The sequence below is a fragment of the Vanacampus margaritifer genome, chromosome 5 (assembly GCF_051991255.1).
Source record: "Vanacampus margaritifer isolate UIUO_Vmar chromosome 5, RoL_Vmar_1.0, whole genome shotgun sequence".
NCBI classification, from domain to species: Eukaryota; Metazoa; Chordata; class Actinopteri; order Syngnathiformes; family Syngnathidae; genus Vanacampus; species Vanacampus margaritifer.
This window is the reverse complement of record NC_135436.1, coordinates 28,132,638-28,145,952: the sequence shown is the minus strand read 5'-3', so window position 1 is coordinate 28,145,952 and position 13,315 is coordinate 28,132,638. Positions and strand designations below refer to the sequence as shown.

Here is a 13,315-nt window from a genome sequence, read left to right as displayed (position 1 = left end):
CTACTTTCCTATTGGTCTAAAATTATATACTGTATATAATGAACTATGCTTGCTATCTTCAATTAAATTTTCTCGGGTATTCCAACCGGTCTGAATCTTCTGAGGTTCAGAGTTTGAATCTGGGCATTCCTGTGTGGAGTTTGCTTTTTTTTGTTGTTGACAGAATCACATAAAAAAAAAAAAAAACACATGCGTTGGGCGTTTGAAGGTCAGTAGGTGTCCCTCATCTCTCTTCCGAAGTTACCTGGGATAGGCTCCAGCATGCCCATGACCGTAATTTATAAAAAAACAAAAAACAAACATATGGGCGGATTTTATTGCAGCTTCATAATGTTTTGTCTGTTTTAATACACTAGGATATAATTGGCACATTTTTAGCAGTAAGTTGTTGGATCACCACCACTTTCACCAGTTGTTTGGCTTTTTTTTTTTAAATGACACCATTACCATGCGGAAAGGATCCCCCCCCCCCCATGTTAATATCGAGCAGCTGCTGCTTTTATTGTCTCTAACAACACAGTTCGATAGTCGCTATGCGTCACAGTCTCCGGCCCGCTGTTTTCTGATTCATTTTTTGTGGGTGGGGGGGATCCATCTTAGCATCGTTACGAGCGGAGCAAATTGGCCCGATTTTGTGCAAGTGATGGATAGATAATTGCGCATCTTCCCGCTGTTCGCCAGTTTGATCACGCCAGGAATAGGATTGTGTTGTTCATAAATAATTCTGCTTATTGTGGTCAGTGTGTGTACTCGCCAGTGCTGCTTTTTAAAAAAAATAAAATAAAAAAAAGATGATAAGGCTTTTTGAATGCCATTGTTAGAGAGGTTTTAATGCAACAATAGCTTTATTATTGTGCTTTGCGTTGCCGTGCAACTTCGCTTCCCAAACTGAAAGAAGTTTCCGATGTTTTGGTTACCCGAGCGACATTAAAAGGCAAAAACTATTGAAGTCATTTTTATACAAGAGATGGAAAAAGTATTCATACTCAAAAAGTACGGATGCTTGTGTGTAAAAGTTGAAGTACTGATTCAACTCCTTTACTCAAAGCAGTTAGAAAGTTAATATTTTGTCTATAATTAATGCAATGACTTCATTCTTTTCCATGAACAATTAATATGTTTAACACTTTGTGTTGAGGAAGTAGGTAACGACCAATCGTGGCTCAGTTTACTGACCAAACCCAGAAAACAGGTGAGCCATGATTGGTCGTTACCGACTTCCTCAGCACAGGTGATGTCATCTTCAGTCGACAAGTGGAATTTTTTTTTTTTAAACGTATTAATTGTACATGAAAAAGAATAAAGTTATCAAATTAATTGTGGACAAAATATTAACTTTTCAATGCTGAAAATGACTCCATGAGTCAAGTTTCCCTTTAAGTACTTGCAAAAAAGGCCGAGGTTATAGTTAACTAAAATTAAAATTGGAAAAAAAATGTTATTAACACAATAAAATGAAAATGTAAATGCTTAAAAAAAAATTACACTTATAAAACTGTAGTAAATAAAACTATAATTACAGTGAACATGTACTAAATTTTTTGCCCTAATATCATACATGCATTTTCAGAGTTCATTTTAAAGTATTTATTTTGGTATTGCAGTAGATCTGTCGGGTGTTTTAAGAATTGTAGTTTATTATACAATAATTAGTGGCCTTTGCTTTTTTAATCTTGCAAAAAAAACTAAACTTAAACAAAGCATTTTCAAAATAATAAAAAAAAATTGTTAAAAAAAAAAAATTGTTCTAAAAAAACTAATTAAAATGAACTAAATACAATCCAAAACTATTATAATCCTGGTAAGTCTCTGAAATATACTAAAATATACTTAAGTAAAACAAAAACAAAAATTTTAATCATTTGTCACAACGGCCACTTAGCGTTGGCTCAAGTGTTTATGCTAACATAGCAACGTGTTTGTATCGTCCTCAAGGTCTCGGTCGCATCAGTCAATCAAGATCTCAACCATGGTTGACTTCTCTCTTTGTTGACATCTTTTTTTTTCATTTGTGTCATCATCCACACAGGTTGAACAAAGTAACAAGCCTATTTTGACTGACAATATTTACATTCAAATGTAAAAAAAAATATATATATATAATCCCATCAGCCTGATTCTCTTTTTGTTCATGTTTGACCTCATTTTCGAGTCGCACACCTTGCGTGTTGCCATCCCATTCCATCCAAAACACCCCCCCTTGAATCCAAATGTGACCATCTTCGGAGTTTGCTTTATGAAGCGGCCTCTGCGCGTCGTGCTGCAGCATATGAGCGGCCTGTCAAGTTTGCTCGCGCTACACAAAAACAATTCATCAAAAAGTTTCTTTCAACAGGACATCAAATTGAACACGATCTTGAAAAGGCAGAACAAGAAAGTCTTGTCAATCGATCCAGACTCATTCCAGCCTCGTCAAATGTAAATACGTTTTTACCTCGTGAGTCCTTTGCCGGCTTAAGTCTGACTCAAGTCATGTGACTCCAATCCCCCTCAGCTCCAAGTGCGAGTGATTAGCGGCGAGGTCCAGCTGCAAGTCAGTCTTAGACGTCTTCTGTTTGTGTTGAGGCCTTTTTACGCATTCAGTTGAATGCGCCGGTGCGCTGGAGGGGTTAGCTTTTGATCCTGGAAGGAGTCCCGGGTAACCCCCCGCCATCCCCCCCACCTCAAGCCTTGCATGGCCGAGGCTGAATTCCGATTTGTTTGGCAAGCCATTCAGCGGAACTAGCCGCACGCACTCACGCACGCACGCACGCACACACACTCGCTCAGAGGGCCTCTCCGGCCAAAGTCTCTATTGAAAACACACCTTTCTGTGGAGCCAGGAGGCTTTTCAATGGAGGCTGGCCATGTGAAAGACTTCCAGAGGAGAAGTAAGCGGCGGCCTGTGTGCAGCCTTCTCCGCTTTCAATGAACCCGGTCGGACAATGTCGTTGATATCGGCCCAACAGCCTACTGCGTTGCACTGCGGGAGCGGCCATGTTGACCGAGTCCAAATGCTTCTTAGCGACACAAAGCCTGGCAAAGTACAAGTTTGAATTCCCCGCGGAACTTTTGTGTGAGAATGCTGCTAGAAATGTTGTTGTCGAGCTAAAATGACTCTGACGGCTAATGTAATGCTGTCGAAATAGGGAAATGGTATATATATATGTGTGTATATGTATTTAAAAAAGAAAAAAGAAAAAAGAAAAAAAAAACATTTATTAAATTTTTTTTAATTGATTTGTTGTTTTTTAAAAAAAAAGAAAAAAAAAAAGGAGAGCAATGATGATGTCAAATCGAATGAACAATACTGAGCTCTCCTGTAAAGAAAAAAAAAAAAGGGAAATGGTACAGTAATTGGTGTCAAGGAAGTGTGATGATCATGAAGAACATCTCAAGCGAGGGACAAAACTACTTAACTCATTCACTGCTATTGACGGCTATAAATGTCAAAAATTCATTTGAACTATTTCTATTAGTTTAAATTTTTTTCCACTTTTGTTAGCAAGAGTATGAAAACCTAGAATTTTTTTATTATACATTTAGAACAGATATGAAATTTGTGATTAATCGCGAGTTAACTAGTGAAGTCATGCGATTAATTACAATTAAAAACTTTAATCGCCTGACGCCCTGAATTTTTAATAATATTTTCCTTTTCTTTTCTTTTTTTATTCATTCACTGCCGTTGACAGCTATAAACGTAATTTTTTTTTTAACTATTTCTATTGGTTTAACAATTTTTTTCCACTTTTGTTAACCTAGAATTTTTTTTACTGTACAATTAGAACAGATATAAAATTTGTGATTAATCGTGAGTTAACTAGTGAAGTCATGCGATTAATTACAATTTAAAAAAATTAATTACCTCTTGCCCCTAATTTTTAATAATCTTTTTTTTTTTTTTGTAAAATGTAATGTGAAATCTTTTCGGAATTAATTAAAGCAGCAAATGTTAATGCTATTTTAGATGGAAAACAGCAACAACAAAAAAAATACCCGCTACGGTTTATCAAGAAATACAAAAGCAAACTCATACGACGTCATCACACGGCACTGCCACTTCCTGTTCTTCTTCTTTTAAGTTACTGGTGGCTCACATCTCTATGGTGTATACCGCCACCTACAGGGGCGGAGTCACCTCTCAATATTTGCAAATGAACAACAGATGGAGACATAAGTTGCATGTCCGCTTTGCGTATTTTCAGTAAATTCGCTTAAAAAATTCGAAACAATTGCCTGGCAACCCTACTTGTGATGTCATCTTCACTGGCAAAATGGCCGCTTTTTGAGATGGATAAAAACAGCTGGATTTTGCTGCTTAACTCATATTCCACAAATGTAATATTAATCAGAATACCAAAATTAGACCAAAAATTTGGGGGTTGACGTCCCCTTTTCCTGGTTTGTGTCTCATGTAAAGAACAGCACGCGATTAATTACGGCAGGCAAAAGAAGGTGAGATTTATACGCCACCGCGCTGAATAGCAACTCTCAGCACACTCGCTAATTACGTGATGGATAGCATTGAGTCATTTGCATTTATATTGCACCCGAGTTCCCCCCCGTGCGCCTCCCACTCCCTTTAGACGGCGTTTTTAAGTGACTCCTGACACCGGAGCAACGGTCGCAAATGACGAGCCGGCCACAAAACAAGCAAGCGGTGTTTTTTTCACTGGGCCTGGTGGTCCCTACGGTGTGCACGGCGGGGGAGGCTGACGTCTGGATTGACTTGACAGATTAGCGCCAGGCTAACACCGCAGGAGTGACATGCTGGCTGGAGGCTGTTTTGGGGAAAGTGCGCTTTTTTAACATATCAGCTGTTTTAGGTCAAGTTTGTTTGAACAAAAGTTACGTTTAAACGCAGACCTCTGCCAAGGAAGTCAATTAAGAGTAATTGGGATTCCCGTGGTTACGTCTTTTTATTATTAATATTTGCTACTGTCATAGGCGGTGAAATATACAACATGGCAACAGGTTGCAAAAAGGTGGGGAATAAGTGGGATTTCGGGAAACTTTTATGAGGAGTTTGTTTTTGCAATGTGGTTCTTCCCCCACTACATCACGGTTTACCAATCGCGGTCCCGTTCTATCGCACATTTTTCTGGACACATTTTGTTGAAATGTCTTCATGTGATTGGGCATCTACATCAATTTCAGGGGGATTGCAGCATGTAGACGAGTATTCTAAATCTTCAACCTGTTGCTCCACATGCAACAAATACTAGTGGTCGCCAAGTACCACCTAAATTCCTAAAAAAGTAGTGTAATATATTTATATTGCTAAAATATACCCTTGCATGTTCAATCAGTAAATTAATTCCCTAAAAAAAAATAAAAAATAAAATAAAATAAAAATCATCACTGATTTATTATAGTTAACAAACTTTTACTACTTTGGTTAGGTTGCATCATCTTCTCAAACTGTATTATAAAGGTCAATCAATCAATCAAACAATAAATCAATAAATAAACAATGAGAATGAGTAGACTGTGTATTAGGTGAAAATGAATCTCCACACTAATTTATCTTTTAGGCTGATGGGCTTCCTTCAACATCAAAGCATACTAGGCCAGATATTAAAAAAAAAAAATTTAAATAAAAAAAACTGAAAAAAAATGCAGACTTTCAATCTTGAGGCGACAAAATGCAGCAAGGCTCCCGAAGAATCAAGAGGTGAAATGATAAGAAACTTTCGTGTACAGTTGGAGTGAGCTCCTTGTAACGTTTGAATTTGGTGAATAATTTGTGAGAACAAAAAGGTGACCGGGCGATTATCATTGATTTCAGGGGAAAATAAGAAACTGACCATATATGGACAGGTTTCCGCCGAGCAGCGATGATGTCATCGTTGGGGCGGTTACAGTAGTACACTAACCTGCAATTTTTGGACTAAAAACGCACAATTTGATCCTGTTCATTATTGTGAATTCTCATCTATTTCTATTCATCTCCATGGAACGTTTCCAATGTTCAAAATCCCCAGAAATTTGCAACCCCATTTTGGTGTTAAAGCTTCTCTCAATTCCTATTGGTATTCTTAATGTGCACTTTCCCGATGTATGGGTATATATAATACATCCATTATATATTGCATACATAATATATTCCCGAGTCCCAGTAGGCCAGCCTTGCTTACATGTGCTAACTGCGTCTCTGAAGATGTGCTTTGTGGATCATTTAATGAGCCTGTGTGTGTGTGTGTGTGTGTGTGTGTGTGTGTGTTTGTATGCTTCTACAAACACAATGAGACGATCTACCGTGATCTAATGACTTGAATGGGCGCCATCCATTGTTCACTTGAGATGTTTTAACTTTATTTGCCTCGGACCAATACACGTCACCTTTTGCCAAATGCGGACAATGCTATTGAAAAATGCCGAGTTGGCGAGTTGTATTAAAAAAAAAAAAAAAAAAAAAAAGTTGGCAAAACAGACCATCCATCATTTCTTTTGTCCCCGGCAATCAATTTGGAATCATTGCATAGATAATGCAGTCGCGGGAGAACTTTGTGAAATGAAAGCGCACGGTCGCTATCTTCATCTGGAAGCTCGCCGGCACGTCGTTTGTCAGAGCTGGTTGTAAATAACTCGTCTTTGTGAGTGTATCCTCATTAACCTTCCTCCTCGCTTGTTTCTCAGCCGCTTCGCTCCTGTGATGATGATAACGCTTTAAAAATGGAGCCGCTATCTCTTGCGGACGCGCCTGGCCAAGGCGCTGTAGTCAAATCAAAGCGGTTTGCTTATTATCATATGATGGCGGCGTGTGATGATGCTCGGCGGTGGGATTAAGTCACTGAGCCCGAAAGTAAGTTTCGAGTCTTAACCTTCAAGGAGTTAGCAAGTCCCAAGTTAAGTATGGCAAATTTAAGCAAGTTGAGTCAGCTCCTTAGTACTCAGGTTCTGTACTTGCGCTAGCTAGCTGCTAACTAGCTACTAGCTAGCTTCCATCACATGCCCAGTCACATATTTGTTTTTAATTATTCCAATACTTGTTCATCTACTTAGTTAAACTGACTTCATGTTTCATCGGTTAGCTAAATTGCGATCTAACAAACCGTAGCTTGCCTGTCTCGTGGCTTTTATCGTGTCAGATGAAGTTAGATGTCCAATTTGTTGACTCTTATCTTAAGCCTTGAAATCAAATGAAAACATCTCCAATTTTGAGGTACTCTGCACATTTCGCATACCCGTGGGTAGAACTCTTCTTTCAGCAATGACGGCAAATGGCACACGGTCTTGAAAATGCTCATTTGGGAATGTAAACAGACCAGACTTGGAAATACATTGTCAAAGTTGGCTTGACTGTTATCGATTTGAGTGTATTGATATATTTTTGGTACATTTTTGCCATTAATGTCAATAATTAATACAGGGATGTGATTTTTCCGCTAATTCGCGGAATTCCGCTTTTTTTATCTCCCCCCCAAAAAAAAAATTCCGATTTTCTTTTTTTTTTTGTAGTTGATTGTGTATGCACATGACTCCGACAGATTACATCTTCTGCTATAACAAAGACATTTGTGGTATGCTCTAATATGAGTTACTTTTCATTTGGTCATGATACAATTATTTGTTCATGAAATTTGAACTCTTCAACATTATTTATGTGTTAACTTAATAATCACATTAGTTAGATATGATGATATTGTCAGTGATAGTTTTTAAAAGCAAAGGCAGTCCAATGTTTTTGAATGTGACTGATTTTGAGTTGACTAAAACTGCCATTTTATATGGGATAGTTCAATATACATTGAAAATTTATGCTGTTGTTTTGTCTATTTCTTTGTCATGTGAGTGCATTGAAAGTACTTAAAAACACGGAAAACCCATGAGCTCCGGGGGGCTCCGCCCCCCTTGTCCCCCCACCAGGGCACTGCCCTGGACCTAGCTGGGTGCCAGCGGCCCCCAGACCCCCGGCTAAATTTTCAGATAATTTCACTTTGGTCAAATCACATCCCTGTTAATAAATTAGGTAAAGTAGTTATTTTTTAGAAAATATTCTGAATGAATTTTTACAACCACTGCATCGTATTTCTTTTATGGATCTCTATTTTTATTTCTTTATCGCTACGATTTTTTATTTTTTATTCACATTGACTTCATTTAATCTATTCATTTTGTGGCTGCTTCACCCTTTGGACTAATACTTAACAATGACTAAATATTTTTTTTCTATGTTGGCTTTTTTTTGTTGGTGTATTAGAAAATCAATTAGTAAACGTAAAATGATTAAAACATACATTATTACCCAACCTAGAACTATGTAATAACTACAAATCAGTGATCAAAGTTATTTGTCTATTAACTCATTTGCGCTCAAAAAACGTATAAACACGTTCTATTTTAAATATTGCCAAAAACTTATTTATGTTTTTTTTTTTATATATATGTTTTTTTTATGCAAGAGCAAACAGAAGGCTTTGATGCAGCCTCTGACCGGAAGAGGTCGCTTAAAGTAATGGTATTTCTTACAAAAAAACGGCCAGTAGGTGGGTGGCAGCAGAGTATAAGAGATCAACCAGGGCTATGTTGCAAAAAAGCTCTTTTCTCCCACTGTTTTCAACAGATTTGTGAATAATGATGAAACTTAGCTATATTCTGATGCTAATTGCTGCAAAACGGAAACAGATACAAATACAACTTTTTTTCCTGATGAAAGAAGAAACTCTAATCTTTCTTTTGGTAGGTTCCATGTTTTTATAGAAATAGAACACAATATATTGTGGGCCTTGCAAAATCAGTCAAAATCCAGTAAAACGATCGAAGGGGGTTGCTTCAGTGAAAATGACTGTGAGTGAATGAGTTAGCGCTGGGAATTTTTTGAATTCTCGTGTCATCCTTGGCATGTGGCTTCACACCAAAAATGTCATGCTAACACCCGTGGCAGAATGTGTTGTTGCGAGGAAGTTACACCCGCGCTGATGCAAACATAACCTCCTTGGTGGAGGTCAATGCATTTTGGGATGGTACGCTAGTGACTGTTTGGGGAAAACAAAGCAGGAAACAATGGCCCCTTTTGGATCCTACTTGCCTCTGCTTGGGGGCGAAACATGTGCTTGAAAACCGCCATTGTTGCCTTGTGTTTGTACCTATCGACAGCTGAAAGGACGGCGGTGATTAATGACTCGGGGCCGCTGTGCGAGGACCTCGGCCACACGGGGGTGTGCGGAAACGCCACCCACTCGCCAGCTGTAAGGGCTCTTCATCTGGCCTGGGGGAGACCTGGGTTCGCTTGCTAATTTTGTTGTTTGATGCTATGCTAATGCGAGGGAGGGAGAGGCATTCTAAAGTTTCAAGAATGTACCACAAAGTACATTGTTTTGTTGTTCCTCAAAGAGTGTCGGCCTCCTCTCCGCTAGTCAGCTGGCATTTCGGCGTTCACTTGATGGGAAACAACACAAATTCAAACTGCGAACTGTCATTAATCGGGCCTCGTACCCACTTTTTTAACTCATTCACTGGCAGCCCGGCTGTTCTACTAGATTTTGACTAATTTTGCCAGGCCCACAGAATATTGTGTTATGTTGCTATAAAAACATGGAACCTACCAAAAGAAAGATTAGACTCTATTATTTCATCAGGAAAAAAAGTATAGTGTAATATAAAGTTCTGTTTTCGTTTTACAGCAATTAGCATTAGAATATAGCTAAGTTTCATCAATATTCACATTCCTGGTGAAAACACTGTTAAAAAAAAGCTTGTTTTCAACATGGCCCTGGTTGATCTCTTATACTCTGCTCCTACCTGCTGGCCGTTTAAAAAATATATACAATTACCTTTGTTTTAAGCCACCTATTTATGTCAGAAGCTCCATCAAAGCCTTCTGGATGCTCTTGCATAAAAAAAGCCATAAAAAATATTTAGATGCATCCTAGAAAGGACCGCTAAAAATGACTTTCCCCTCCTCAGGCTTGGCTTCTTGAGACTTTTTTTATGGGTTTAACCATGATATGCATGTCCACTAAATATCATGTTTGTAAGTGAACTATTTGGTGAAGATCTGACCTTGTGGAGCAGACTTTGTTGGACCCTTGGAATTGGGTCGCTCAGTACAACTATTTTGGGCGAATTTTCCCCAAAATATCCAAAGGAATCACAGGACAACATGTATTGAGTTAATTTTACTTAGCTTTTTTTTTTTTTTTTTTTTTTTAATACATTTTATGTCTGTGTATTTGTTGACTATTTAAAAGCATCTGCGTGGGAGGCAAGAAATGCAGCACTTCTGCGTGTGACAGTTGGGGTTTTATGTTTCACATGCGATCATCTCTGCTGGCTTGAACCGTCGTCCTCCATTTGTCTGGCTCTCATTTCTTCTCTGCCGATGATTTTTACATGTGCTTAAGAGAAGACACATAAAAAAACAACTGCACTATAAACGTCAAGATGCGCGTCGTGATTTGATGTGTTTATTTGGCAGGCAACTTCTTAATTCATGGAAATTTAGCAGGACAGCCTTGCGAAATGTGATCAGATATTAATGACATTAGACTTGGTGATGCAGCATGTGGTTCATTTTTGAAGGTCTTTTTTTTGTGCTTTGTTACAAAGGTACGAGGAAATGGAGGACCAAAATTAAAAATAAATAAATGACTAAATAAATAAATGAATAAAAGTGAAACTAAAAACTGATATAAAGAAATTAATTCAAAAATTAAAATGCAAAAAATATAAAAATAATAACATATATATCCCCCCCCCAAAAAAAACAGAATTATTTTTTGAATAAATGTAAAAATAAATACAAAAATAAATATATAAATATAATTAAATATCAATCAATAAAAAAACGCTCTGCTCTCACATTTATTTATTTCATGCTGCAGACGCTCCGTCAGGTTATTCAAATGAGGAGGCGGTCCTTAGCATTTCTTTTATTTTTGTATTTATTTTTACTTTTATTTATTTATTTAGGGATATCATTTTTGTTTTTATTTCCATTTATATATTTTTTTTGTATTTAATTTAGAATTATATTTTTCATATCTGTTTTTATTTTCACTTTTATTCATTTATTTGTTTACTTATTTATTTATTACGTTTGTCACCGCCTGACAAATAAATGCTTGGAACAAAAGTGGCACACAAGCTGGCATATTATTTCGATGTCCTTGCGTACTGCATTCCATGTGTTTTTTTTTTTTACACGTCTTGTTCCAAGTGGCATATAAACAATTGTATGTTTGTCATCACAAGATGGCACCAAACTTACTAAGTGTCGCATGTTTTTGTTCTTTTAACAGAACCTTTGAGACCAAACCGTCCTTGTTGACTCGTCTTTGTTGACAATAACCGAGCGGGGAGGCGCCAGCGCCATGGAAGTGAAGGAACGCCGACCGTACCGCTCGCTGACCTCGGCCCGGCAGGAGCCCCCCGAGCGGCGCTACACCAGCTCGTCGGCCGACAGCGAGGACGGCAAAGCCCATCCGAGGTCGTACAGCTCCACCGAGACCCTCAAGGCCTTCGACCACGACGCCCGCATGGCGTATGGCAACCGCGTCAAGGAGCTGGTGCACCACGAGGTGGACGAGTTTGGCCGGCAAGGTGAGATTTGAACTGCTAGCTTAGCATGAGCTTAAGTCCGATTCAGAGTCAATTCGTGGTCTGAAACAAAGTGTAGTGATGCACTGAATTGATGCATTATAGGGAACATTTTTTAATTTATTTGTGTGATGGGAAATTTGCTGAATGTTCTGAACTCCTGTTTACATACCAGTGTTGTTATGAGGACAAATGGCACTGTATTCCATGCAAGCGACCACATTTGTATCATTTACAGTCTGCTCAGGAGCTTGCCTATGGAATCTTGTGTAATTTTTCAAGCCCGCAGTCAATTTTACTACGTGCAGGTTGTTAAAAATGGAGGAGGACATGTTCTCGAGAGGTTTTGATTAGTCGCCTAGCAACAAGCTAAATGCTACATGTTCAGTCATAAGATCACAAACGTGCATGACTAAAAGATATGTGCGCCTCCTGCATGGCTCAAGGTCAAAACGCAGCCGCCATTGCTGACTACATTATGCTAAATGGCGTGCCCGGTGTCATATTTAATCAGCCGCACGTGTTCCCGCCTGGCCGCAGGTGCCGACTTCTCCCTGCGAGACCTCGGCTTCGGCGATGCACTCCCGTCCGCCCACCACGTGGCGACCTACCGGGGCGAGCTGGGCATGCCGCACCGCGAATACTCAGTCAGCGTGGGCTCGGACGCCGACACGGAGACGGACGGCGTCGTGTCCCCGGAGCACGCCATTCGGCTATGGAGTCGCGGCGGTAACCCTAAGTCGGGTCGGAGCTCGTGCCTCTCCAGTAGGGCCAACTCCAATCTGACGCTGACAGACACGGAACATGAAAACACGGAGAATGGTGAGTGGAATTTTTATGATGAATGTCCAACTGCCACACGGGCTACCAGCAGAGGTGGCAAATCCAGGTCCAGAAAGTAAAAACCCTGCCACAGTTTGGCTTTAGCCCCTGATGCTAGCTAGCTAGCTCCCTAAAAGTTAAAAAAGAACCATGGGAGCTAGCTAAAAGCTAAACAAGAACCATGGGAGCTCGCTAGGGAGCTAGCTAAAAGGTAAACAAGAACCATAGGAGCTAGCTAGGGAACTAGCTAAAACGTAAACAAGAACCATGGGAGCTAGCTAGGTAGCTAGTTAAAAGGTAAACGAGAACCATGGGAGCTAGCTAGGGAGCTAGCTAGGGAGCTAGCTAAAAGGTAAACAAGAACCATAGGAGCTAGCTAGGGAACTAGCTAAAACGTAAACAAGAACCATGGGAGCTAGCTAGGTAGCTAGTTAAAAGGTAAATGAGAACCATGGGAGCTAGCTAAAAGGTAAACAAGAATCATGGGAGCTAGCTAGCTAGCACCTAGGGCTAAAGTCAAACTGTGGCAGGGTTTTTACTTTCTGGACCAGGATTTGCCATCTCTGGCTACCAGGTAGCAAAAGCTTAGGTGATCTCCAATTGCTTCAGCCTCATTTATCATTTGAATTAGATAAAGAAATATAGAAAACATGGTAAATGGCTTGAATGATGATTTTAACCTTCTTCTCTACTGCCATAGTTTGAATGTATAACATCAGTCTCAAGATGTTACATCCGGTAGATTGCTTTAGACGGCCGTACTTTACATTTCAGCTGCTCAATTGATTCAGAAATAGATGTGGTGGAAATTCAGATATAGTTCACATGAGGGTCATTGAACAACTGTCTAATTAGTTGATTTTTCTGTTGCTCAGAGTAATGGCATGGCTGTGCTCTTTTGACTGTGAAATGGACAGTGCGCTGTAGCTCTGGCATTAGCTAGCAGGCTAACAATTATGTTTTGTACTTA

General features: G+C 39.2%; 1 protein-coding gene across 9 annotated transcripts in view; it reads left to right on the top strand.

Annotated features, from left to right (window-relative positions):
- tenm4 (teneurin transmembrane protein 4) overlaps window positions 1-13,315 on the top strand; it is a 310,021-nt gene that overhangs the window by 124,130 nt on the left and 172,576 nt on the right. For all 9 annotated transcript variants that reach the window (XM_077565526.1, XM_077565535.1, XM_077565531.1 and 6 more), the window contains 2 exons: window positions 11,226-11,526; window positions 12,064-12,345. In XM_077565526.1, coding sequence (XP_077421652.1) covers window positions 11,298-11,526; window positions 12,064-12,345 — 511 coding nt within the window. In that variant the 5' untranslated portion in view covers window positions 11,226-11,297. The remainder of the gene's footprint in view (window positions 1-11,225; window positions 11,527-12,063; window positions 12,346-13,315) is intronic.